General features: G+C 39.8%; 3 protein-coding genes across 4 annotated transcripts; 2 read left to right on the forward strand and 1 right to left on the reverse strand.

Annotated features, from left to right (window-relative positions):
• Positions 1 to 937: 937 nt before the first annotated feature.
• Positions 938 to 15,057, forward strand: LOC120797702 (mucin-2-like). Its single transcript, XM_040141549.1, has 12 exons — positions 938 to 980; positions 1,103 to 1,463; positions 1,651 to 1,831; positions 1,993 to 4,533; positions 4,917 to 5,266; positions 5,552 to 5,665; positions 5,769 to 6,052; positions 6,329 to 6,414; positions 8,289 to 8,353; positions 8,438 to 8,586; positions 14,755 to 14,909; positions 14,959 to 15,057. Exons 1-12 carry the CDS (start codon positions 938 to 940, stop codon positions 15,055 to 15,057), a joined length of 4,428 nt encoding a protein of 1,475 aa, XP_039997483.1.
• Positions 14,740 to 22,216, forward strand: LOC120797632 (claudin domain-containing protein 1-like). 2 transcript variants are annotated; one of them, XM_040141453.1, is made up of 4 exons: positions 14,740 to 15,570; positions 17,188 to 17,295; positions 17,524 to 17,661; positions 19,630 to 22,216. In XM_040141453.1, the coding sequence occupies exons 1-4, from the start codon at positions 15,279 to 15,281 to the stop codon at positions 19,848 to 19,850; spliced, it is 759 nt and encodes a 252-aa protein (XP_039997387.1). In that variant the 5' UTR covers positions 14,740 to 15,278; the 3' UTR covers positions 19,851 to 22,216. The 2 variants fall into 2 exon arrangements, with proteins under 2 accessions (XP_039997387.1, XP_039997388.1); XM_040141454.1 differs by lacking the exon at positions 14,740 to 15,570 and adding an exon at positions 15,602 to 15,743.
• A 65-nt stretch (positions 22,217 to 22,281) lies between these two features.
• On the reverse strand, positions 22,282 to 26,712 carry LOC120797703 (N-acyl-aromatic-L-amino acid amidohydrolase (carboxylate-forming) B-like). The gene is made up of 7 exons (XM_040141550.1): positions 26,627 to 26,712; positions 25,831 to 26,088; positions 25,549 to 25,744; positions 25,310 to 25,403; positions 25,108 to 25,215; positions 24,851 to 24,963; positions 22,282 to 22,527 (listed from the first exon to the last, which is right to left on the reverse strand). The coding sequence occupies exons 1-7, from the start codon at positions 26,710 to 26,712 to the stop codon at positions 22,282 to 22,284; spliced, it is 1,101 nt and encodes a 366-aa protein (XP_039997484.1).
• Positions 26,713 to 27,901: the final 1,189 nt, after the last annotated feature.

Here is a 27,901-nt window from a genome sequence, read left to right on the forward strand (position 1 = left end):
TGTTTTTGCTTAAGTGAGACTGAAGTCACGCTTTCTTAAGGGAAATAGTTTCTCAAATAAATTATAGCCACTCTGCCCACTGACTTGGATTTGTTCAATTGGTTGTAATTTTCAAAAAGGAATCTTTGGAATACATTCAACATTTATCCTGCTCTTTAAACATGGTAATATCTGGCCATGCAAACAGTTTTGGTTTTGTGTGTGGGTTTGAGATACAGTATCCACTACAACCTCAATATAGTCAAGGTAACTGATGGAATTTCATTGAGCATCTGAAAAGATCACAAACGACATTTCAAAAACCCATCAGTATGTCCTGGTTACTCAGGGAAAAAAATTATGCTATTACTCCATGGGAAGTTTTTCTTTTCTCAGTTTTCATCAACATCAGTGTGTTCATTGTGACTACTCTATTTGAAATTGTTCAGATTAATGCATTAATGGAAATGTACAATTAAAACAAAGACTTTCACGGAGAGAAAGTTTGATTCTATGACATTTGTGTCAAAATATAACATCTGTCTGGTTCAGGGTACAAATTATTATTAACTCGTTGCGTCTAGATGTTTTTATGATCACCCTCTGTTGGGCAGTTTAAACAGTGTTATAATCAAGACAAAGCTAAGGAAGGTGACCGTCTAAAAATTACCTTGAGTTCTAAAGGCTAAGAGTGATCCAATAATGAATTCTGTCATTTGCAAGTTGAGTACTGTGTACTCATAGGGTTTAAAGCTATTCAAATTAAATTCTGATTGTTGCAAATATGGTAGTATCTATTTCAGATGTTTTAAATAGATTGTATAGTCATTTACCATTAACATTAAAGACAAAGTAATGATTCTTCTAACTATTACTCTAACAGTAGTGCAAAATCTTTTGACATGCTGTGTCTGTGAGTAAGTCTCAGTCTTGTTGATTTTATAGATTCATTGCCAAGATGGATGCCAGTCGATTCGTATTAGGTTTCCTGATTGTAACAGGTAAGCTGAGTGATGTTAAAATGATACTAAATAAATTAATGGAAAAGCTGTAGGGAACAACACAACTTGAAGTTAAGGTGGAGATCTTGGCTGCACTTAATGTACCCTGTCAACTAATTTAGCAAATTTTTTTGTATCCAACAACAAAAATTATACCAACTACAACACTTACCCCAACAACAACAACAACCTCTGTGACAACAGCAACAGTCACAACTACGACACCTTCTCCAACAACAATAACTATAGCAACTACAACACCCACTCAGACAACAACACCTGTCCCATCAACAGATTCTCCAAACGAAACATTTGCGGTAACTACAACATCTACCCCAACAACAACAGCTGCTGTGACAACAGCAGCATATACAACACCTGCCCCAACAACGACAACTCCTGTTGCAGATACAACTACTACAGAAACTGCAACGTCGACTATCAGAACATCAGCAGAAACAACAACACCTGCCCCAACAACAAGTACAATAACAACAACACCTAGTCCAACAACAACTGTAGCAACTTCAACATCAGCTCTGACAACAACAACAGCAGACACAACGACTCCTGTTCCATCAACAACAACTACTGTAACCACAACACCTGCTGCAACAACAACTCCTGTTGCAGATACAACTACTACAGAAACTGCAACATCGACTATCAGAACAACAGCAGCAACGACCACACCTGCTCCAACTACAACTGAAGAGACCACAACGCCTTCCACAACAACAACAAGTACATCTACAATGACACCTAACCCGAAAACAACAGCAGGAACTTCAACACCCACTCTGACTCCAACATCAGCAGAAACAACAACACCTGCCCCAACAACAAGTACAGTAACAACAACACCTAGTTCAAAAACAACAACTGTAGCAACTTCAACATCAGCTCAGACAACAACAACAGCAGACACAACGACTCCTGTTCCATCAACAACAACTACTGTAACCACAACACCTGCTGCCACAACAACAAGTACAGTAACAACAACACCTAGTCCAACAACAACAACTACAGCAACTGCAACATCAGCTCTGACAACAACAACAGCAACAACACAACAACAACAGCAGACACAACGACTCCTGTTCCATCAAGAACAACTGCTGTAACCACAACACCTTCCACAAAAACAAGTACAGTAACAACAACACCTAGTCCAACAACAACAACTGTAGCAACTACAACATCAGCTCTGACATCATCAACAGCAGACACAACGACTCCTGTTCCATCAACAACAACTACTCCATCAACAACAAGTACAGTAACAACAACACCTAGTCCAACAACAACTGTAACTGTAACTACAACATCAGCTCTGACATCATCAACAGCAGACACAACGACTCCTGTTCCATCAACAACAACTACTGTAACCACAACACCTGCTGCGAAAACAACTCCTGTTGCAGATACAACTACTACAGAAACTGCAACATCGACTATCAGAACAACAGCAGCAACGACCACACCTGCTCCAACTACAACTGAAGAGACCACAACGCCTTCCACAACAACAACAAGTACATCTACAATGACACCTAACCCGAAAACAACAGCAGGAACTTCAACACCCACTCTGACTCCAACATCAGCAGAAACAACAACACCTGCCCCAACAACAAGTACAGTAACAACAACACCTAGTCCAACAACAACAACTGTAGCAACTTCAACATCAGCTCTGACAACAACAACAGCAGACACAACGACTCCTGTTCCATCAACAACAACTACTGTAACCACAACACCTGCTGCAACAACAACTCCTGTTGCAGATACAACTACTACAGAAACTGCAACATCGACTATCAGAACAACAGCAGCAACGACCACACCTGCTCCAACTACAACTGAAGAGACCACAACGCCTTCCACAACAACAACAAGTACATCTACAATGACACCTAACCCGAAAACAACAGCAGGAACTTCAACACCCACTCTGACTCCAACATCAGCAGAAACAACAACACCTGCCCCAACAACAAGTACAGTAACAACAACACCTAGTCCAACAACAACAACTGTAGCAACTTCAACATCAGCTCTGACAACAACAACAGCAGACACAACGACTCCTGTTCCATCAACAACAACTACTGTAACCACAACACCTGCTGCCACAACAACTCCTGTTGCAGATACAACTACTACAGAAACTGCAACATCGACTATCAGAACAACAGCAGCAACGACCACACCTGCTCCAACTACAACTGGAGAGACCACAACGCCTTCCACAACAACAACAAGTACATCTACAATGACACCTAACCCGAAAACAACAGCAGGAACTTCAACACCCACTCTGACTCCAACATCAGCAGAAACAACAACACCTGCCCCAACAACAAGTACAGTAACAACAACACCTAGTCCAACAACAACAACTGTAGCAACTTCAACATCAGCTCAGACAACAACAACAGCAGACACAACGACTCCTGTTCCATCAACAACAACTACTGTAGCAACTTCAACATCAGCTCAGACAACAACAACAGCAGACACAACGACTCCTGTTCCATCAACAACAACTACTGTAACCACAACACCTGCTGCCACAACAACTCCTGTTGCAGATACAACTACTACAGAAACTGCAACATCGACTATCAGAACAACAGCAGCAACGACCACACCTGCTCCAACTACAACTGCTGAGACCACAACGCCTTCCACGACACCCACAAGTACATCTACAATGACACCTAACCCGAAAACAACGACAGAAACAACAACAACTTCTCCATCAACAACAACTGCTGTAACCACAACACCTTCCACAAAAACAAGTACAGTAACAACAACACCTAGTCCAACAACAACAACTGTAGCAACTACAACATCAGCTCTGACATCATCAACAGCAGACACAACGACTCCTGTTCCATCAACAACAACTACTGTAACCACAACACCTGCTGCGAAAACAACTCCTGTTGCAGATACAACTACTACAGAAACTGCAACATCGACTATCAGAACAACAGCAGCAACGACCACACCTGCTCCAACTACAACTGAAGAGACCACAACGCCTTCCACAACAACAACAAGTACATCTACAATGACACCTAACCCGAAAACAACAGCAGGAACTTCAACACCCACTCTGACTCCAACATCAGCAGAAACAACAACACCTGCCCCAACAACAAGTACAGTAACAACAACACCTAGTCCAACAACAACAACTGTAGCAACTTCAACATCAGCTCTGACAACAACAACAGCAGACACAACGACTCCTGTTCCATCAACAACAACTACTGTAACCACAACACCTGCTGCAACAACAACTCCTGTTGCAGATACAACTACTACAGAAACTGCAACATCGACTATCAGAACAACAGCAGCAACGACCACACCTGCTCCAACTACAACTGCTGAGACCACAACGCCTTCCACAACAACACCAAGTACATCTACAATGACACCTAACCCGAAAACAACAGCAGGAACTTCAACACCCACTCTGACTCCAACATCAGCAGAAACAACAACACCTGCCCCAACAACAAGTACAGTAACAACAACACCTAGTCCAACAACAACAACTGTAGCAACTTCAACATCAGCTCTGACAACAACAACAGCAGACACAACGACTCCTGTTCCATCAACAACAACTACTGTAACCACAACACCTGCTGCCACAACAACTCCTGTTGCAGATACAACTACTACAGAAACTGCAACATCGACTATCAGAACAACAGCAGCAACGACCACACCTGCTCCAACTACAACTGAAGAGACCACAACGCCTTCCACAACAACAACAAGTACATCTACAATGACACCTAACCCGAAAACAACAGCAGGAACTTCAACACCCACTCTGACTCCAACATCAGCAGAAACAACAACACCTGCCCCAACAACAAGTACAGTAACAACAACACCTAGTCCAACAACAACAACTGTAGCAACTACAACATCAGCTCTGACATCATCAACAGCAGACACAACGACTCCTGTTCCATCAACAACAACTACTGTAACCACAACAACACCCACTCTGACAACAACAGCAGACACAACGACTCCTGTTCCATCAACAACAACTACTGTAACCACAACACCTGCTGCAACAACAACTCCTGTTGCAGATACAACTACTACAGAAACTGCAACATCGACTATCAGAACAACAGCAGCAACGACCACACCTGCTCCAACTACAACTGCTGTAACTACAACACCTTCTGCGACAACAAAAACAGCAGAAGCAACCACAACACCTTCCGTGATAGCAAGTGCAGTAAAAACAACATCTAGTCCAACAACAACAACTGCAGCAATGACAACACCCACTCTGAAAAAAACAACAGCAGAAACAACCACATCTGATCCAACAACAACTACTGCGACGACCAAAACTGCCACAACAACAAGCTCAGTAACAACAACACCTGCAGCAACTACAAAATCCACTCCAACATCAACAACAGTAGACACAACGACTCCTTTTCCATCAACAACAACTATTGTAACAACAACACCTCCTGCAACAACAACTGAAACAACAACTCCTGTTGCAGATACGACAACTACAGGAACTACAACATCGACTCTGAGAACAACAGCTGCAATGACCACACATGCTCCAACAACAACAACTGCTGGGACCACAACACCTTCCACGACAACAACAAGTACAGTAAAAACAAATCCAAACCCGATAACAACTGCAGCAACTGCATCATCCGCTCTGACAACAACAACTGCTGCAACCACAACACCTTCTGTGACAACCAGTATAGGAACGACACCTAGTCCAACAACTGCAACAACTCCTCTGACATCAGTCACAGTTGACACAACGACAACTTCTCCATCAATAACAACTACTGTAACCACAACACCTACTGTGACAACACCTGAAACAAAAACTCCTGTTGCAGATACAACTACTGTAGCAACTACAAAATCAACTCTGACAACAAAAACAGCTGCAACGACCACACCAGCTCCGACAACAACAACTGCGGCAACCACAACACCTGCCCCAACAACACTTAAAACAACAACTTCTGATGCAGGTACAACAACTGCAAGAACTACAACATCTGATTTAACAACAACTGGGGCAACATCAACCCCTGTGGCAACAACAACAGCAGTAGCAAAACCACCTTCTCCGACAACAACAATAAGTACAACAAATGCAACTCCAGCTCTGACAACAATGACACCTTTTCCGACAACAACTGCAGCAACTACAACAACTTCTCCAACAACAACTGGGCCAACAACAACACCTGCTGCAACAACAACAACCACTGTGGCCCCTGAACCTACTTATATTGTCTCCGCAGACTTGCCAGAAGAGCCATTTTCTGATGATCTCACTAACACAAGCAGCAGACAATACAAAGATCTTGAACAACGAGTTGTAGAGGCCGTGAGTTAAATTTCAACTTGATCATTTTCACTGACTGTGTCAGTGTTGGACCATGTTATAGATCAAAGAAAAGTCTATTGATCTTAAAATTAATTTCAGCAAAATTTGCGTTTCTGTTTGAATTCATAATATGAAAATTGTGCTTAACAGCCAATCAAGGTCTGAATTTTGCTTTCTCTTGACAGTTCAATGACATATACAGAAGAAAATTTGGTAGTCGGTTTGATCGTTGCTTCGTGAAACAGTTCAGGTAAAAACATTTTTTTAACAGTGGTTCACTAATTTTGCTTTAATTGCAGGATTGGTTAATTGCAGGGTTGACAGTGTCGTGTGTAAATCACACATTTAGATACAGTAACAAAATCCTCTCATATTGTTAATTGACACTTGTCTCATTCGGTTTTTTGATACAGGCCTGCTTCTCCAGGCCTAACACGAGTGGATGGAACTCAAGTAGAAATGGGAATTGTGTTCAGTCGGACTATTCCAACTGCAGAACTTCCAAAGAATGATGTTGTTGCTCAAACCTTAGTACAAGCTGCAAATGTTCCCAACAATAGTTTCAACGTGACCATAAATCCCAGCACAATCAAAGTAATAAGTAAGTAAACACAACACAATGTGTTAATCTCATCAGTATTTAAAATAAATGAAATAACATATGCTGCTAAAGTTCTGTTTTTAAATTACTCAACAACAAAATAATGATCCTATACAAGAAAATGAGGTTTAGAAAAGATTCATAAAGACAACTTTAACATTATTCAGTGTTGTACAGGTCAGTCCATCCATTCAACAGTGCCATATGTGGCAATATTAGATGTTCTCTGTGCTACCTTGTATGCAACTAGAAGGCTTGTTAATTGGAAGATTGATATGAGCAACTTCAGAAATAGATAAAATGTGAAAACTAATACTTCTTTACTTTGTCTTTAAAAAAATGTTTTACAGCAAGTCCAGTTACAGAAGCTACTACAACTGCTGCACCGACAACTGCTGCAACTACAGTTGTAAATCCTACGACTGCCAATCCTACAACTGCTGCACCTACAAACTCAGCATCTACAGTTGTAAATCCTACGACTGCCAATCCTACAACTGCTGCACCTACAAACTCAGCATCTACAGTTGTAAATCCTACGACTGCTGCATCTACAACTGTAGCACTCACAACAAGGCGGGTGACTTTCAGATCTGTTCTGGATACATTTACAAGTGACTTGTTGGATACATCATCTGAAGCTTTTAGAAACCGAGCTTCTATGATAGAGGGACAGGTAAGTCTCACCCTTAGAATAAAACCTTAAGGTACACCTTGTTGTATTATCTGCTGCATTATTGTATCAGAGAGACTAAGCCACCACTCAAAGAATTTAAATGCTATTATTAAACACAAGTTTCAGAAATTATCAATAAATCATATTCAAATAATCCTTCCATTTCATCGATGAAACTAGATGTTGAAAACATATTTATATTGGATGGTGGTGAGGTAGATCAACTGTAGAATAAAATTCAAGAATTTTCTGATCAACAGATTGAAACTGTTTAAATTCAATAAGAATTTGAATTCGGTGATATGGACTGCTGCTCATCTTGTTACGACGAGGTGTTGGGCAAGTGCCAAACAGTAAGAGGAATGAGCATTAAGGAATGCTAAACATTCATACATATACTGTGTACAACAACACTATGTAGTATGAACAATTCAAACACAGCTTGCGAGATGTTCGGTGTGATGGATGGTCCTCCCAAATTAAAAAATAGTAGAACCAACAACAAATATCAGGGAATATATTACAACAAATAAAACTACATCAGTCACATAAAGACATAAAAAGTGTTTAAATACAATGTGGTTTCTGTTTCTGCAGCTTGAACCTTTGTACCGAAGGGAATTCCCCTCTTCCTTCAATTCCTTGGATGTGGTGGCATTCAGGTAATTTGTTAACACTTTGTTATAGTTCAAGAATAGTGGCATGAATTTGATATTTCATACAGATTTGTTTTATTCCTTCTGTAGAAGTGGATCAATCATCAACACCATGAACCTTCGCTTCAAAAGCACATCTGTTCCTAATAACACTCAGATTGCGAGTGTCTTGATCAGTGCAGCTTCAATTGTCACCGGCTTTGACATCGAAGGCAGCTCCATCAGCGTGGATGGCATACGTAAGAAATATTGAGTGCTAATTGATCAGAAAACTTCAAAGGCTGAATAATAACTTATGAAACTAAAGTTTTTATTTCATTTTTCCTCATTTACAGCTTCAAGTGGAGTAAGCCACAAGATCAGTCTCGTCACCGCATCCTGCCTGGTGCTGTTGACATGGCTACTGTCAAGCCAGCAATAGCACCTGTGCTGCTTTCCCTTTGAAATGCCATTAGGATATGACTGCCATCTGTTGTATGAAAAAGGACTTCAGATTAACTCACTAACAAATTCAACTTTGCACTTATCAGACACATTAATGACAGTGGATTCTGTATGTCTGTCGAACTGAACACGTTTCTGTGTGGGAACGTCCAGGATTCTGGACAGAATGACACAGTCAACTCTAATTTCCTATTCCATTGAATCATCATTAACAACAGTATCTATTAAACCCCGGGGATGTCAGAAAATAATTGTATTGCACCACTATTAATGTACAAATGAATCTTGCTTCACTGAGCACTGTACTATAGCAATATTTAACTTAGTGATAATTACTAATGCTGTCTTATGTAAACCTTTCTGTAGTCTCCAAATGCTTGTAAAACTAATGTTTAGGCTTATGTCTTAAATTAGGAGGAAGGAACGCATGCAGGTCAGAGTGGGCTTCACACTCCAACCCGATAAAATAATATCAGAGGTCATGGTGTACATGATATATACTTCAGAAAAATGCACTGTCAATTATCGTATTTATATAAACTGTATTTATGTAATAATGCGTAGTTATATTCTGTGAGATTCTTGTCGTTTTTACAATTGCTGTCAGAAACTTTAAAATTATCAGAATACAAAATCATTGAAGAACTTAGATTGTCTATCATGTGATGTTTTACAATTTTGGTGGGTAAAGAGAAGGTCGATCAGGGTTTGTTTAAGGTCAGGAGCTTCAATGAAAACAGCAGTGATGTCTACAGACAATCAAATCCTGCCGTTTGATTTCCTGCTACTGAATTTCACAATAGTGTCTTGTGTTCAGCCAGTCTCTGTCTTTGTTGTATCAGTAAATCAGCTTTGTTCAGACAGAGAGGACTGACAGCGACCCATCCTTTACTTTTGTTATAAGATTCTTATTCATTCAAATACCATCAGATAGTCTGAGAGATATGTTGCTCTTATATCACCTGAAGCTAAATATACCCACCAGCATCAACATCCGTCAGAGTTAATTTTCCATGATGGCATTCATCAAAAAGAAGCACTTTAATAGCGTGTTATTGTGTGATAGACTTAAGGCTGCTTGAGCAACGTTTAGCATGATTCTTCCCAGATTTTGCTACATGTTTTCCAAGTTTAAAATCAAATTGCATCTTTATCGCGATGCCATTCGGGCTGAGGTTGGATTATTTTCTAATTTAATCTAATAATTAATAATTTAATAATTACTTGTCTTTATGTCCCAGAGGAGTGTCAGCTGAAGAGCAGGATGCTCACAATTGCAATGTTTTCCCTCAAAGCTCCAAACACAGTTGAGTATAATTTAAGAGAGTTACATCAACAGGCATACAGATATTGTGTCTGTACTAGGATTTGATACAGCTATTTTGAACACAACTGTGTGGGTCACTGATCAGGGTTCAAATATCACTGCTGCACTTGCACCATACCAGTGTCTGGACTGCCAGGATCACATCTCTAACAATGTGCTCAGGCGTTCGATACAGGTTATCTAAGGGAGATGATCCCAGAAACTTTGCTGGCAGCTAAGGTACTCATGAAGTATGTGAAGCTAATGGGTCTGTGTTTTTTTGTCAGTTTTATGAAGCTCTGAGGGAACTTGAGGGCGACAAGTATACTACTCTCAACCTAGTACTTGAGTGGCAATAGAGACTTGAGCACTACTGCAAGATTTTGGTTTCAGACACCCTTCACCAGGCTAATTTACATGGATCAATTAAGAACTTGTTATCAGTCAGGGCACTTGTCATTTTTCTGTAACCAAAGTACTGCCAGCTTTGAATGCTAAAAAAAGGGAGGATATCAAACAAGAGGCCAGGTCCTGGAAAGCTCTTTAACAACAATGGCTACAACTACTGCACAACTCCTAAAACAGATGTTGACTTTCAGTTTTGACATTAACAAATGACTTGCCGAATCCATCATTTTCAGCATTTAAAAATCAACCTACAATGATAAAAATAAAAGCGTCTCCTTTTAAAATGAAACATGGTAACAGGTTTTCGGTTTTGTCACTACATATTCATTATGCTGAGGGATACTTTGCAACAAAAAGCAAAAATGAAAATAAACAACTTATTTAAATTGTTTAGTAGAGCTGAGAATGAACTCTTCATAAACAAGAGGTACAGCATATTAAGATTTAATCACATGTGAATGTTCAACTTTAACCCACTCCACTGCCAGTGAATAGAAAGGGGATATTTAAATTATTTTGCATGACATACAAATGACATATAAATTTGTATTAAAGCTGTGAGGTAGAAAATTCATCATTCATCATTGTTGCGTACTTTAATTGTATTGTAGTATCTATTTACAAATTTACTCAGATAATGCCAAATATCATGTACAATATTGATTCAATATATCTAAGTTTGGAAATCCATAATCATGCTGCTTTTATTGCGTTTCTACCTGCTCCGTTTCACTTGACTAAAACTTCAGAAAGAACTTCCTTCAGCATTCACACTGGTGGACTGCACCAGCATATTTTCAAAAGGACAAAAGAAGGGAGTATACCATGGTACTGTGCCAAGAATCTGACAGATTGACTGCTGAGAGAACCTACGCTATGATTTGGTTTTCTTCATCACTAAGGTGTCACAACATTTCTGAAAAAATTATCACCAATGAGTCACGTCATTAGCCTTTATTCCATTCCAATATATATAAAAGCTTTATTAGATTTATTTTTCCATTTCCATTATCATGAAAAAATGGTAACCTGTCTTATTGTCCCTCTTCATAGTGGGGTCAGAGATCAGGGTCAGCATGTAGCACCCATGCACTAAAAGGGGTCCAATTCTTTGCTCAAGGACATTTCAGCCTGGTTTATGTTAGTGAACGGCTGCACAGATTGAGTCTTTAGGGTGGTTAAAGAGAAGTATCCTCACTCGGTGGAGATCATGTACAACAAGGATATGATGTGATCGAGCAATTGAGTGAAAAGACACTTGAAGTTGAATATGAAATATAGGAAGCGAGAATATTTGTGATTCAGATGTGAAGAAAAAGTTTTAGGAGAAGGAAGGTGTTTAGTTTTAAGCACAAAGATCTGACCGCATGACATCGTTTCTTGTTGCTTTTTTTGTTGCAGTTGCTGAAGTGAGACCGAAGTGAGGCTTTATTAAGGGAAATAAGCTTAGTCTCTCAAATAAATCATAGCCACTCTGCCAAGTGACTTGGATTTGTTAAATTGGTTGTAATTTTCAAAAAGGAATCTTTGGAATACATTCAACATTTATCCTGCTCTTTAAACATGGTAATATCTGGCCATGCAAACAGTTTTGGTTATGTGTGTGGGTTTTGAGATACAGTATTCACTACAACCTCAATATAGTAAAGGTAACTGATGGAATTTCATTGAGCATCTGAAAGGATCACAAACTACATTTCCAAAACCCATCAGTATGTCCTGGTTACACAGGAAAAAATATGCTATTGCTCCATGGGAAGTTTTTCTTTTCTCAGTTTTCATCAACATCAGTGTGTTCATTGGGACTACTCTATTTGAAATTTGTCAGGTTAATGCATCATGAAAATGTACAATTAAAACAAAGACTTTCACGAAAGAGAAAAAGTTTGATTCTATGACAGTTGTGTCAAAGTATAACATCTGTCTGGTTCAGGGTACAAATGATTATGAACTCGTTGCCTCTAGATGTTTTTATGATCACCCTCTGTTAGGCAGTTTCAACAGTGTTATAATCAAGACAAAGTTAAGGAAGGTGACCATCTAAAAAGTAACTTTAGCTATAAAGGCCCTACTTGACCCAAATCAGTCTTTAAGAGTGGTCACAGAAGTGCTAAGGGCAGCCAAAGCTGTGGTACGGATCTCAGCTGTCTTTCAGACTTATCCACGTGGATGAGGGAACGCCACTTTCAACTAAACCTATCCAGGACTGAACTCATGGTCATCCTGGCCAATCAATCAATTGCCCCTTCATCTCTCACCCCAACCAATGTTGTGAGAAACACAGTGAAGCCCTTACAGATGGTCCAGAATATGGCGGCGCATCTGGTTTTCATTCGTTTTTTTTGATACAGGCCTGCTTCTCCAGGCCTAACACGAGTGGATGTAACTCAAGCAGAAATGGGAATTGTGTTCAGTCGGACTATTCCAACTGCAGAACTTCCACAGAATAATGTTGTTGCTCAAACCTTAGTAGAAGCTGCAAATGATTACAGCTGTAAATGAATAGTTTCAACGTGGCCACAAATCCCAGCACAATCAAAGTAATAAGTAAGTAAACACAACACAATGTGTTAATCTCATCAGTATTTAAAATAAATGAAATGACATGTGCTGCTAAACCTCTGTTTTTAAATAAGTCGGCAACAAAATAATGTTGCTATACAAGAAACTGAGTTTTAGAAAAGATTCATAAAGACAACTTTAACATTATTCAGTGTTGTATAGGTCAGTCCATCCATTCAACAGTGCCATATGTGGCAATATTAGATGTTCTCTGTGCTACCTTGTATCCAGCTAGAAGGCCTGTTATGTAAATCGTTGTTATTAATTGGAAGATTCTCAGCAATCACCAACTTCAGAACTGGATAAAATGTGAAAACTAATACTTCTTTACTTTGTCTTTAAAAAAATGTTTTACAGCAAGTCCAGTTACAGATGCTACTACAACTGCTGCATCTTAATGCACCTCCCTGTAGTCTCCTAATGCAGGTTAAGTTAATGTTTAGGTTTCGCATCATAACATGGCACGTATAATATGGCATAGCAGCTGCACAGAGAGCGTCTTGTAAAGGGAACGAGTGTCTTAAATTTAATGAAGCAACACATGCAGTTCATAGTGGGCTTCACACTCCTACCAAATAGAGTTTAATCAAAGGTCATGGTGTACGCAATATACATATATATATAACATTACGTACACAAATTTTTATGTCATAAACAATGCACTGTCAATTATGTTATTTTCACAAATTGTATTTATGTAATCATGCATAGCTGTTTTCTTTGAGATTTCTTGTAGTTTTTACAATTTCTGTCAGAAACTCTACAATGAACAGAACACAAAATCTTTGAAGAATTTAAATTGTCTCTCTTGTGATAGTTTGCGATTTTTGTGTGTAAAGAGAAGGTGGATCAGGGTTTGTTTAAGGTCCGGAGTTTTAATGAAAACAGCACTGATGTCTACAGACAATCAAATCCTGCCGTTTGATTTCTTCTTCCTTTTCTTGTGACATTCACTCTATAACTGCATAGCAGTAGCACAGGTCAACGAATCCAACTATCTATTATACAGCACTGTCTATCTAAAGTTAGCTAACATTAGCTATAGGTATTGCTATTGCTTTTAATTTGTCTAACATACTCACGGTGTGTGTGTGTGTGTGTGTGTGTGTGTGTGATGTATTATTATGTGTAATTTGTATGATATGTTTTGTCTTATTTATCTCTTTTGCTTAGAGCTGTTCTGTTACTGTGTGGAAGTTTTAATCGTGACCTCCTGGGGGACTGCAGATGAAAATTAGCCTTAGGCTAACTCTGGTACAATGCATCGAATGGTCCCTTATAAATAAATAAAAGAAATGACAGAAAAATGATCTGCAATTCATTTGGTGTTCCTTAAAATCGATTTTCGAGGGGAAGGAAGTGTGAAGATGTCACTCTTTTCTTTGTTTTCTATGATGGTAAAGTGGAGATCTTTGGGTTTAGAGCTGCTGTTGGGACTAAACAAGCACTTTGAAAAAAGTCCTCTTTGTGATGGGCATTTTTCACTACTTTTTGCAAGGCCAGACAATTATTCGGCAGATTAATTAATAATGAACTAATTACAAATTTAACTATTTCCCTGAACATTTGATTTCGAGATTGCTGCTGCGTTGCTCATCTTGCCCCGAAAAATCAATAAATAAACATTTGAAAAAAAACCAAAACAAAACTGCCTCGTGTCTCACTGCTCTCTCTGGCCTCCGCGTAGGGAAAAGGTTACGCTCAGTGGAACCGGAAGAGGAAAACACATGGATTAGTGTGTTTACAACTCCTCTCATCCTGGGTGCACCCGGCGTCACCCTGCAGTCCAAAAACCGACCCGTGCAATTTGCATTTGCAGGCTGGTGCTGCCCCGGACACAACGTACGTTACAGTACGGGCCGGTTTTAAAATCTGTCACTGCGCTCCGTAGCGGTGTGAGATCGGCCGCAGCGTCGGGGGCCACCCACCATCTGTGGAAGTGGGACAAGGGAACAGATGGCGCATCCGAGTCGGGCTGCAGGGCTTCTGACGCTGGCTGTTAAGCGCTGAAGATGAGTATCAGTCATTGAAACAAAAGCCTGGCCTTGGCTGTTGGCACGGTATCTTTTGCGGACCTGACGATGCCACAGCGGCTCGGATAAGAGTGGGCGACCGGAAGCCTCGCATATTGATCACATTGATGCGCGATCGACGACCCGGCCACTGGCATCAACTTAATCCCTTTCTGACGTGCCTCTGGCCCCGCGAACGATGGTCGACAACCGCTACGCCACAGCGCTGGTCATCGCCTGCGTGCTAAGCATCCTGGCCACCGTGTATCTGTCGGTGGCCGTCGGGACGCAGCACTGGTACCAGTACAGCAGCCCCGCCGTGCGCGGAGAGGCCAACGTGTCCGAGCTGCGCTCCCTGTATGAGGAGTTCATGGACGGGGAGTTCGATGAGAAAACTTACAGCGACACCCTGTTCCGCCTCAACGGGACCGTGGGCCTCTGGTGGCGGTGTGTGCTCGTTCCTGCCAACGCTCACTGGTACAAGGAGCCAGGTATGCTTCTAAAACTGACCTCACCTGCTCACTGTACACTGTGCAATGTCACTTCTACAGACAAGCGAGTCTCTGGTTTAAGTCTCTGAAGCCTCACACTACAGAGCCGCTGTCTAACTGTGAGCCCCACCTTGTCTGTGGGTGACATCCAGGTGTAGCTCATTCTACAACGGGTAGGTGGGAATTTGTCAGCCTTGGATTATGGGTAGTATTAGCCCCAGTTTGTGCCACTCATGTGTTACCATTGGAGGTCACTGAGCTAAGCATCAAATTTTCAGAAAAAAAAAAAAATTCCCAGCTATCTTTGAAAACCCCAGAAGACTGTCTAACAACACTTACTGCTGTTCTGAAAGTACTGGATACATTTAATCTAGGTTTTCTGGGGTTTATCCCAAATAGTTTGGTGTTAAACCACCCAGATAACGATCTTTCTCGTGATTAATGCTGCATTACCAATCAAGCCAAGTGGGCAACTGCCCTGTGGGCCCCAGGAACCCAGGGGCCCTAAAAGCCACAGGTTTATTCACTGTCATTTCTGTCTACTGAGCAACTAACGATGAGTCCTCCATCCTCCATCTTAAGGAGCCCGGTCTTGAAGAGGGCTCCTGTGTCCCTGTGTCTTAATTGTTTTAGTTTCTATTGAGATCCTTTGTTGTGATTGTTGTGTGTTTTATCAAAATGCTTTAATTTCTGTAAAGTAATTAACACACATACAACCTTGGGCAACGTATTACTCCAGTATAGGAGTACTGCAAACAATTACTTTCATTATCATTAGGTCTGACATTTATTTTCTTTAATATCAATTGATTGTTCAGTGTATACATTGTCAGAACATAGTGGGAGAATGCCCTCATTGTTCGCTGAAGCCCAAGTTAATATATTCAAATGTCTTTTTTTTTCTGCCCAATAGTCAAAACCAAACCAAAACGTAAGTTTACCATCATAGAAAACTGGGAAACTTAAATGTTCACATTTGAGAAGCAGGAACAGGCAAATCTTTGGCATTTTTGCTTAAAAATGACTAAATTAAAAATCAAAACTGTTATTTTCATTTTCTCTTTAATTGACCAATTGACTGATCAACAAATCATTTCAGCTGTATTGGTTGGTTTCTGCCTTGGGCCTGGGGAAATGATGAAAATGCCCTGTATACTGGGGGTCCGTAGGGGCCCAACAACAAACTTTTGCCCTGAGGCCCCCCAAGTAGGTTTCTTTATTCTGGCCATGTTCATGATCTACTTAGTAGATGCACAGAATATTTTTGCTACTATACCTTTTGCTGTGTGAAATAATAACACCTCTGCTCTCTTTTTCTGAAGATTACTTTTATGACTCACAAACATGAACTTGTTTTTTCATGCAGTTAGTTGAGTTGGCCCTTGTGTCAAATTGCATTTTCAGTACAAAACCATTGTTGTGTATCTTGAAGCCATATAGCCAAACATACTAGGTCTCTGCAAGTTGATTTTGTTCATCTTCTGAGATTTAAAGCGACCATTGTTTCCATGGAACGTAAAAAACGTTGGAAAAAAAATTAAAAATGCAACTTGTAGTAAACTGTCTAATACATGCTCAGACACTGGTACTTTAATTAAATAACTAACCTCTTTTTAGATGCCAAAATGGTGCTGGAGTGTCGAAGCTTCACTCTACCTCAGCAGCTCACACCCAAGTACAAAGAACCAGGAAACCACAACAGTGGAGAGGACATGCTGCGCACCTGTAAGTTCAGTCACGTCACGTTATATTATACCCATATTTAAATGGTATAAGTTGCATGAAGCTGTAAGCCGTAAACTTCTACCAGATTCGGGCTCTTCTCTGTGTAGTGCATTAATTATGACCAATATGCGATGTTGAATAATACATTGCCACCAATCAGGGCACTGTCTTCCGTCTTGCAAAAGAAGGTGCCTACTGACTTATACCTTCCTGTGTCTGCATGTTTAGACCTGTGGAGGTGCCAGTTTCTGCTGCCACTGGTGTCCCTTGGCCTGGTGGTGCTGGCAGGCCTGACTGGGTTCTGTGCCTGCGTCTGCAGAAGCCTCAGCCCCACCCTTGGCATAGGAGTACTTCACTTGCTGGCTGGTGAGATGTGTTCAACCACTTACTTGTAACTTGCAGGTTTTCACCATGCGTAACCAAAGCGTCTAATTAAGAATTTAACAACTGAAAACCGAAAGTTATAATTGTGACACTGAGGTTTGAGGTTGAATTGCAGTCCAAACTATTAGTGTTGAAGTCCAAGTCCGCGTCACATGGGCTTGAGTTTGTGTCCAAGTCCAAGTCTCTAAAAGTAATATTAGCAAAAAATAAGCATGTTCAAAGTTTACCAAGTCCGAAACAGAACTGATTTTGTTTTATTCTAAGTAATCCATTCATGTATTAACATTCAGAAAATCAAAACCGTGGGGAAAATGTCACTTATTTCCCTAAATCCCTGAGGTGGACACACCTGCTAAAAGAAAAAAAACACAGTTTATTCCCTTAAAGTTTTTAAAGTTAAAGAAGCAATAAGTCTAAGAGTCTACAGCCATGCTAGCAGTACTGTGAGGCTGTGCTTTGAGTTAAATGCTTACGTCAACATGCTTACATGCGCACAATGACAATGCTGATACGCTGATGTTAAGCAGGTATAATGTTTGGGAACGGGTATGTCATTAGTTTTGCTAGATCACCAAAGGCCTTTGGATTCATCGTCTGGGGACCATGAATGTCCACACTAAATTTTACAGTAATTCATCCAGTAGTTGCTGAGATATTTTAGTTAAGGCCAAGTGGTGGACCAACAGACCAACATTGCCATCCCTAGACTAAAAAAATGACTGGGCTACATAATGTCAAATTCAACAAACAGAGTACATGGCACAAGTCGTCCACAAGTCACTTTCTAAGGGTGCAAGCGTAAAGTCAGCAGGCAGCAACATGATCAGACTTTAACTTTAATCTATTAACTTTAATATTTATGGTTCACAGGTGGCAGGTGTGTCTTATAATTAGACGTCATTACAACTTATTCTTTATTTTTATTTGGCCTAAGTCTTTGATTATTAAAACTAAAAGCCACAAATCAAAGTGCAGTTCCCCTCAGCTTTACAGAGCGTTTTAACATCTTTCAGCTCTTTGTTTTAGTTCTGGGGCCCGCCACTTTACTGTTTTGGTTCACGCTCACCACCTCTATCAACCTAGTCTCTAGCTGCAGCAAGGCAGCAAAAAAAAGGCTCTAAAGAACTGACTGTACTCTACCTGCCCAGCCCCAAACAGCAAACAGACAGGGTTAGCAACCAGCGTTTGAAAAATGTGGAGCTAATAGCAGCTAAAGACCAGATATTTCTCTCAGGAGTCAGTGGAGACTAAGCCAGAGCTTAAAGGAGAGCGAGTATTGCATTAAAAGTCGTAAGGTGCCTAGAAAAAATGACTCCAAATGGCTACAAATGTTCTGTGTCTGCTGTATGTAAAAATGTTTTGGTTGCTAACATGTTTGCCATATTAACTTTATAGGGTGATAATATGTCAATATTGTGTTTACCGCTTGTTGGACTGCCCCCAGGCGGCCAAAAAAAAATCAATCAGTGCAAGTTTAATGAGTTGAAATGAAATCAGCAATGAAAGACCATCAACTTAGCACTGTGTGGACTAAAACAACATTAAACCATCCAGAAAAGGAGATGCAATATAACACAAACACAACAGCAAATCTGTGTTTTGACTTTCAAAAGAACAGCAAACAGAGTAATTAATTATGGGCCTATTTCACATTTTAACATGTCAAAGTAGGAAAATGCATAGGTGTGAATAACAAAAGAAAAGGATGGCTGCTTCAGTTTCAGGAGGCTGATATCGTGCATGCTGGTTTACTGAGACACTTCAATATAACAGTCATTGTTAGTGTTATTAGGAACACCTGTGATTTAATTGTGTTTTAATGTATCCAAAAATGTATGAATGTGAAATGTCAAGTAGAACAATTTCTACCTAAACACCCACTGGACACCTAGTTAGCTCCGTAAAGCTGAAAAAGTGTCTCATTACGCGTCCCCATCCTGTACCCTGCAGGTCTCTGCACCTTAGCCACAGTGTGCTGCTACCTGGCAGGGATGGACCTGCTCCACAGGGTGTCGATGCTGCCTGATAAGGTGGATGGCTCTCTGGGCTGGTCCCTCTACTTGGCCCTCATCTCCTCGCCGCTCCACATGATGGCGGCTGCGCTGCTGGTGTGGGCGGCACGCAGCCACAGTCAGAACTACTACCGCATGACTGCATACCGGGTAGCATAGTCTGAGATGTTTGCCCTGTTAAAATTCATACCCCACTCTGACACCAAGATGCATTTTATAATTATCTCAGTGGAATGGGATGTGGGTTAATCTGTGCGTCTTTGCCCTCTGTTGAATTAAAGTGCATGTACTCCATAGTGATGACCCTGTCTGCTGCATTAAAAGATTTGATTTTTATCTCTCTAGGGGTTATGGAATCGGTTGGAAAAAAGGTCAACCAGAAAAATATGTATAGTGCAGCATATGTTTGGTTCAAAGTAATTTAAAACCAAGATGAAAAGCATTTGCTGTGTCTCAGTTTCATGCAACACATTCATTCAGTCCAATATATAGTGCATTCACTTCATAAAAATGGCTAAATTAAAGGATAATCGTGGTTTATTTTCATAGATTCGGCCATGACCTCTATACGTAATAATATGACTTTACAGCACCAAGTTAATTGCAGACATTTAGGAATGCAGCAACATCACTTAAAAACAAGTTTGGCAGGGCAAGAAATACAGGTAGTTAAAATGATCAAACACCTTTTAAATTAATCCCCAGGCTAGACAAACTTATTTGGATGAGAAAACAATTCAGCTCTGACCTGTTGTACGTACTGTAGTATCGCATGCTTTTTTTTTCCTGTGCAGTGAGTGAAATCTAATACGTGCTCTCTTTCAGTTTTACTGCAGTAGAGCTTGTTTCTTGCCCTGTCAAATTTGATTATAGGGATGTTGCTGTGTTCTTATTATTCCCCGTACAGTGTTATCTTGGTAGAAATCAGTGATCCAAAAAAAATGACGTCCAACACAAATAGTGTTAAAATAAATAAGACCCAAAATGAAAATAAATGAGATCCAAATTGTAATAAACAGGAATTGTCCTCCAAGATGTTAGTATGCACACTATTTCCGCATTATTTCTGTGTATGGTGTTGACAATGCAATGCACAAACAAACGGAGAAGATATTCACAGCTAGTAAAAATTAAATCAAATTGAGGACACTTTGGGATTTTTCTTGGAAAACAAAAAACTTAGTATTACATTTTTGGAGAAACACAGCTCTTTAACTGGCAGTTGTGTTCAAGGGTCTCAGATTGATGTCCATCAGCATGCATCTTATATGATTTCCTGGCACTAAGAAAAACAGTACACTATTTAGGATATACAGTAGTGCACAATATATACTCAAATAAGTATGAGGTATGGAATTAGGACACAGCAAGTGTTTCATTGACCTCTTCTGGTTGAAATTTTCAAGCGTGCTGAACTTCTGCTCACACCTACAATGACAGTTGGGAGCGGTGACATTTCCCCTTTTGTTAAACTTCAAAACATCAGGCAGTATTGGACAGGTGAACTGGACACACCCTGAGTATGTCTCTGCAGCACTGCCCCAACACAAAGACCCTAAGATATTTGTTGACTTTGACATCCACCCTTTTTTTTAACTTAAGTGACATTTATTTATTAATGGCAATTATTAAGGTCAGGCTTTTTATGTATACTGTTTTGTTTGCATTTTTTCAAGCATATTTTTAATGTCTTGACTGACTTTTTTTTTTTAGGATTTTTTTTTAGAAGAGATTGAAAAGTCAGCATGTACTCAACATAGTAGTGCTTCCTCACCATTTTGTGTTTTGTTGACCTTGTATGCTCATATAAATTGGTTTCCACATCCTTTTTGTGAATTTAGTTGTATTTATTTTTATTTATTTGATATATATTTGTTCCTTGATTTTTTTTTTTTTTTTTTTTTTTTGATTCCTTTTTGCCATCACCAGTATGGAAAAAAACAAACAAATGAATTAAATCAACAGGATTGAAGGGAATTCAGTTTTTAACAGTTTTCCCTGTTAGGCATTATGAATGTACTTTAAAGGCCATATTATGATAAGCTACAGTATTCCTTTGCACTTAAATTATTTTTGAACATATCCTGAATATTGCTGTAGTGCTTGGTATTGAATTTTCTATTTTTTGACAATCTAAATGTCCCAATAATCAGATACATTTAGAAAAAAAAACAAATTTTTACCCTTAAAATCATGCTATCTGTCTCCATAAATATTAACAACACTCACAAGATTTTATGAAATTTACAGATGTCAGTGAAAAGATGCACTGTCTGGTCTGATAAATCAGATTGTATTTGATGTATTCAGCCTTTAAATACAAGAAATTGCTCTATCCCTGAATCCACAGTGGTGTAAATATAACGGCTGTATGACTGTGCTTTTGTGAATCTACAGTGAATGTGTTGTCCATTCTCCAGTTGTGAGCTGAAACGGTCATTAATTGTACACTTAAATATTGTGTGTGATTGTATGCAAGTGTACACATGCAGTGGTGCGTGTTCCAAGCAACTGCTGTAATTTCAATAAAAGCTTTTTTAAAATTTATTTCATAGTCACATCAGTCTCATCATGTTTTAAAAGTCCATCCTCACTCCTCGTCCTCCAGTGCAAATGCCAGTTCGTTAGCTTGCTGCTCCTGCTCTGTCTGCACCCGGATTGCAGGAATCATCACATGCCTCTTTCTGGCCAGGGAGAGGGCGATGCCCTTCTCGTAATAAGCACATTCATTGATAAAGAAAGGATAAAGAGGTTCCTTGCCTTTATACCTCAGTGTTTCACCTGAGAAAGTCTGGAACAGTGCGTCTTCAGGGTGGAGCAGGCAGAAGTCTCGATCCTGTGGGGAAAGGCAGACAATCAGGTTGATTGCTAAAGAGCAACAGCTCTTCCCTTTAAAATTTGTAAGGCAATCTCCGGTTTTAGGCATGAGGTTTTAAAGCAGCTGGACAGCTAACAATAGGTCCCAAGAGGCTGTATACTGTTGTTGTAGGAGCATTGGTCACAAAAACTGCTAAATGATTAAAAGGACTTCAGTTCAACATTTTGGGAGATGCACTTGTTCGCTTTCTTGCCAGAGAGTTAGAAACCTACCAGCACTTCTCAAGTTCACTAATTAACAAGCTCTTTAATCCGTACAACAGGTTGACTAGTTGCGGTTTAACGGAGCGTTACATGCTGAAACTAGTTCTCTCAGGGTAACCTCACCCTGCTAATGGTTGCCCAGCCAAGACATAGTTAGCATGTTGCGCCCCGTAAAACCACCAATTGTCAATTTTACATTTATGGATATAAAGTGTCAATTAGTGAACTTCACACATGCTGGTTGGGAGATTTTTGAACTGTGAACAGAGCCAGACTTCCTGTCCCCATCTCCTGTCTTTATGCTAAGCTAAGCTAACTGTCTCCTGGCTTTATCTGGGCAAGCTGTGCATACTTAACACCCAGACCTGAGAGTTGTATCAATCTTTTCATCTAACTTTCGGCAAAGAAAGTATTTTCCAAAACGTCACCCTATTAATTTAACCTTTGCGCTTTGTGTTGCATGGTTTAATTGCTTGCATTTTCATCCATAAATGCTCCTAAACTATGATGCCTGATGACTGAAATATTTCATTAGTGCTGACCGTGTGCATGAATTCAGTTTCATACTTTTCAGTTTTAAATGGTTGTAAACTAAAATGAAGTTGAACTGAGTTCAGATACTGTCAACTTCATTCCAATTCATGACTACAAGTTTTATTTATTTATTTATTCATGTATGTATTGGAAATAATGGTCTATACGTTTTAACTATGACTGGACCCTCACTTCTGAGTAAAAAAAAACACAACTTATGTAGTAGCCTGAATCTGTAAATCGCCTTTGTCCCAAAGAAAAGTAGAATGAGGGAATTTTTTTCCTTAAAACTTCATGTTTCTGTTATGTTTCCATTCAAAACTGACCAATCTGATTTTATTCAGAATGAAAGTTATCTGGATGCTCTAGATATTTAGCATTGTTCTTCCATAAAGTCTGAAAGAGGGTTTGAAAAAAATGATTTTCTGTTGTCATTACATGGACCTCACGGCCATTCATATTAGAAATGGCCAAGAGGTCATTCATGGTTGTGTGTACTGATTAAAAATCATGATTGGAGACCAACTGTAGTGTCACACTGCTCTCTAACTCACAGGAATCCTGCCAGAAACCACAAAAAGTACAGTGTGTCTACAAATCTGCCACAGATCTCAATTGACACCTGTGACGCAGTTTCAACAAAAACAACATTGTGAAAATCACAATGCTGGTTATTTATAGAGAGGCTACTTGTCATGCCAGTCATGAACAGTGACAAAACATTATTACAAGGCACTATTATGAAACACTTCAAACTCAGTCCAACTGTTTCTATTCCTATATATCACAATTGCAGTGTGATAAAATCACTAGATACAAGAATAGAAACACAATTGCAGTGTGATAAAATCACTAGATACAAGAATAGAAACACAATTGCAGTGTGATCACCCCTCATTTTTCGTATTCACTTCATACTGTTCATACTAAATTTTTGTTCTTTTTTTTCTTTTTTTTTGTAACAGTAACAAGTAAGTAAGAAGAACTTTGGAGAACGGAAAGTTCACCCTTTTCCTGATACTTTCCTGATAACTTTCAAGGAAGTTTCCTTCTTTCCATCTACTGAAGTTTTAGGATAAAGATACTTAATGGATGCCTTCAACTCACAATGTAAATTGCCAGCTTTTAATAGGAGTAGATTTGTAATGGTATGACAACCATGGCGTTGGCGTCATTAATGCTCTTTGGTATGAGGCCCTTTTATTGGAGGAGGCCCCACCCTCTGTATGGTTTCAATGTTTTAAGAACAGCAAGTGACGTCACATACTAGATACAATTTTTCCAAAGGTTATAAATAGTATCTTTCAGCAAAGGTTGATCATTTTTCTTGGGACAAAAGGCCTTGCTTCTTTTGTGGTCATGTCCATACGTAATTAAAGCTGTCCTGTATTTTATTGTTAGGTATTTTATTTTCATCTTGTTTGTTATTTTATCCAGTCGCTGGCTAATTCAAACTTACATTGTTGGGCTTGGTAGCATTTAAATCTCACAAAGGACTACCTCTTCATTAAATACTGAAGCTACAAATACATTCCAGCCTGTACCTGGAGATGAGGATGAATGGCTGCTGTGATGTTGCGAGTCTCACTGTCTCTTGGGTAGTCAATGTGTTTAACCATGGTGAACACATCCACAAATCCTCCTTCAAAAATAGTACCTGAAGATAAAAGCATAACAAACTGAAGAGGGCCAAAAGAAGTTCAACAAGCGCTTAAAAGATACACAAAGTTTGCAAGACTTGTGACATGTTGTCATGTATTAAAGCAAAAATACTCCACTGGTAAACTGTGTTTAATTGTACCTGAGTTGAAGAAACGGATCCAATCGAGCATGTGCTGCACGCCAACTTTCATCGCTGTATAGATGTTTGACCTCACCACACCGTGGGGCTGTGGGCCGATCTCCATGGCTGCAGAAAATGGGTTTTACATGGCAAACATCACGAATGATCCAGCCTTTCTATCATTAGAATAAGCAGTTTGTAGTAAAAATGAAAATCTTACCAAAGCCATGTTTTCCCACTGAATCAAGGGAATATGATTCTTTACTGGAGATATCAAAATGGATATACCTCACTGGTATATCTGACATCTGCCTCTGGAAAAAGTCATGTCAGACTTAACTTTAGATTTCTGGTATTATCACTTTTAACTCTATCTAAATGTACCCAACTCTGGAAAGTTTCTGAAATATGCAGGGAGAATCGATTTAACTTCTGTGTGCATTAACTGTTTGGGCTTGCCTGAAGGTGTCGGAATATGTGCAGGCAGATCCAGTCGCAGTCAGAGTACGCTATGAGGCACAGGCCCATGTTGGAAGTGGTGTTGTGGAGGTCACAAACAAGATCCACCGCCTCAGGACTACCTTTGGGACCCAGCATCGCATTCAGTTCTCGAGACCTGATCATCTCATAGGGGGCCATGTCTGACATGGGACCACTGGGAGACAAAGATACAAAATGACAACACATTATCATCAGAACTGTTACCATAAGCATCATCATCACCTCTCACCGTCACCTTACTTGAGGGTGGCGTGTGTGAAGCAGCGGTTCAGGTCGGTATCGATGTATCTGCGGCATTGCTGCGTGGCCCTTGGGTTTGACAGCACCATCAGCACTGACAGAGGCTCCTCTTCCTCGTCCTCCTTCTTCACTCTCTTCTCCGCCTTCAGCAGCTCTCTCACCAAGAACACCCCAGACAGCTCGTTGCCGTGGGTACCGCCACACACAGCGACTCGGGACAACCTTGGTAAACACACCAACTCGTCTGCTTCCATCAGACTGAGAGCAGGCAGAGATACAAGGGGAAAAGTGCAAGAAATTCAGGACGTTTGCAACTGGTCTTTGTTGTGTTTTAGTCCTCATGCATTACACAGTGTTATGCATCCAGTTTTTAGCCATCACATGCATAGATTGAGTCGCATTTTCTCCATTAATACACTATTTGTATCAGTTTTTATTCAGTTTGCATCAGTGTCAAATCATGTCAAACTACATATTTGATTCCCTCGTTTCACTCATTGGGAGGTATCGGTTACACCAGTGCTGATGTCACTGGGTACATTGTAGACAACACTGCAACATAAAGCAGAGATATTGATTTGTGAAACCTTACCTCGCTTTTCTGGCTTGCTCAACTGTAAAGGGGCAGTTCCGGCTTTTAACCCTAAAAATGTACTGTACTCTAAAGCAACACTGAGATTAAAGCCTGTTTAAAGTCTCTTAACTGAGGAGGAAAGCCTGAGGTAAAACAGGGTGAACAGTCAGCTCCACTTTCACAAACAAGAAATGAAATGAATGACCAGGCATCATACTGTACATCTTACCTAATCTACCCTGGCCGTTACCTTTCTCTTCCCTCTCCCCCTGGCGTTTACCCTCTTCCACCCTCTCCCAGGCTTTCATGCAGTTTCACTGATTCAGCAATCCCATCCCTCCCTCTGTACAGGCCGTAGCTGCCTGTTATGCAAACTTTCACCGTCCCTCTACCACCTCTTGTCCACTGCAATGCACTGTACTACACTGTATCGTAGGCAGGGTGTGTCCTGAGTGTGATGTGGTGCATCAATTGCTTCCTTTGGTCCCAGCAGCTGTGAGGTCAGCCGAAACGTAAGCCCCTCCCCAACTTTCCCCAACTCCCTGTTTCCCTCTGCCCCATGTATAGAATGGTAGGTTCCAGTCTGCCTTTCAGAAAATTGGCTAAAAATAAATCTGCTGGCATGACACAGCAGGAGAGGCACCTGCGATTTGTAAAGTGGAAGAAACAGCTTTTCTTGCAGGGAAAATAACATGTCAACCAGCTGGTGATTTACAGACTGAAGTTTAGATGATCAAGGAAAAGTGAAAATAGCTGCTTAAGCTCGTCTTAACACCTATTTTTACAGAATGGCTTCTGTAAAAATCCATTTTATTTTGTTCATTGCGACATGGCCCTTTACACAGGTAATATTGTATTTATATCTTTAATTGTGTTGTTTTTTTCCCTAGTATATGGTAGTAAATCCTACTATATGATTGTTTACTGCCTTTTACAGTAGCCTTACCAATACTGGATTTTAAAGGTCCATATCTATATCTATATAGCAGCCAATATTCTTTTTTTTCTATAAAACATACAAATATTTTTGTTAAGGAAGCCTTAAATTACTTTGTTAAGGATTTAAAGGTTGAGCAAGAGTTTATAACCATGCTAGCAGCTCTGTGAAGCTATACTTACACACTGGTGGTTTGAGCTAAATGCTAATACAAGCATGCTAACATGCTGATGTTGTACATGTACACCATCATAACTTAGTGTATATTATATATATACATATATAAAATGTGTGTATACATACTGTATATATATATACACACACACCATTCAGCAACAACATTAAAACCAGGCTTTTAACTGGCTTTACTGCTGTGGCTGATGGGTGTATCTGCAATAAGCTAATATTGATCAATATACTTGCCCAGTCCCAATTTTATTGCTCTAGTTCTACTTTCTACCTCATTCAGATATTTTAATGCTGCTTATTTCCTATCATTATGTTATATTTTACCAACTCTCTAAAGCAATTTGGTTGAAAATTTCCCTTTAGATAAACTG

Source organism: Xiphias gladius, chromosome 12, assembly GCF_016859285.1.
Source record: "Xiphias gladius isolate SHS-SW01 ecotype Sanya breed wild chromosome 12, ASM1685928v1, whole genome shotgun sequence".
Lineage (NCBI taxonomy): Eukaryota > Metazoa > Chordata > Actinopteri > Istiophoriformes > Xiphiidae > Xiphias > Xiphias gladius.

Coding starts and splice junctions, on each gene's coding strand:
- LOC120797632 (XM_040141453.1), top strand. CDS start 15,279: ATGGTCGACAACCGCTACGCCACAGCGCTGGTCATCGCCTGCGTGCTA. Junction 17,296..17,523: donor AGAGGACATGCTGCGCACCT/GTAAGTTCAGTC, acceptor CTGCATGTTTAG/ACCTGTGGAGGTGCCAGTTT. Junction 17,662..19,629: donor AGTACTTCACTTGCTGGCTG/GTGAGATGTGTT, acceptor TGTACCCTGCAG/GTCTCTGCACCTTAGCCACA.
- LOC120797703 (XM_040141550.1), bottom strand. CDS start 26,712: ATGAAAGCCTGGGAGAGGGTGGAAGAGGGTAAACGCCAGGGGGAGAGG. Junction 25,404..25,548: donor ACATATTCCGACACCTTCAG/GCAAGCCCAAAC, acceptor GACTTTTTCCAG/AGGCAGATGTCAGATATACC. Junction 25,216..25,309: donor AGTGGGAAAACATGGCTTTG/GTAAGATTTTCA, acceptor CATTTTCTGCAG/CCATGGAGATCGGCCCACAG.
- LOC120797702 (XM_040141549.1), top strand. CDS start 938: ATGGATGCCAGTCGATTCGTATTAGGTTTCCTGATTGTAACAG. Junction 981..1,102: donor AGGTTTCCTGATTGTAACAG/GTAAGCTGAGTG, acceptor CAACTAATTTAG/CAAATTTTTTTGTATCCAAC. Junction 6,053..6,328: donor AACAACAACTTCTGATGCAG/GTACAACAACTG, acceptor TTGTCTCCGCAG/ACTTGCCAGAAGAGCCATTT.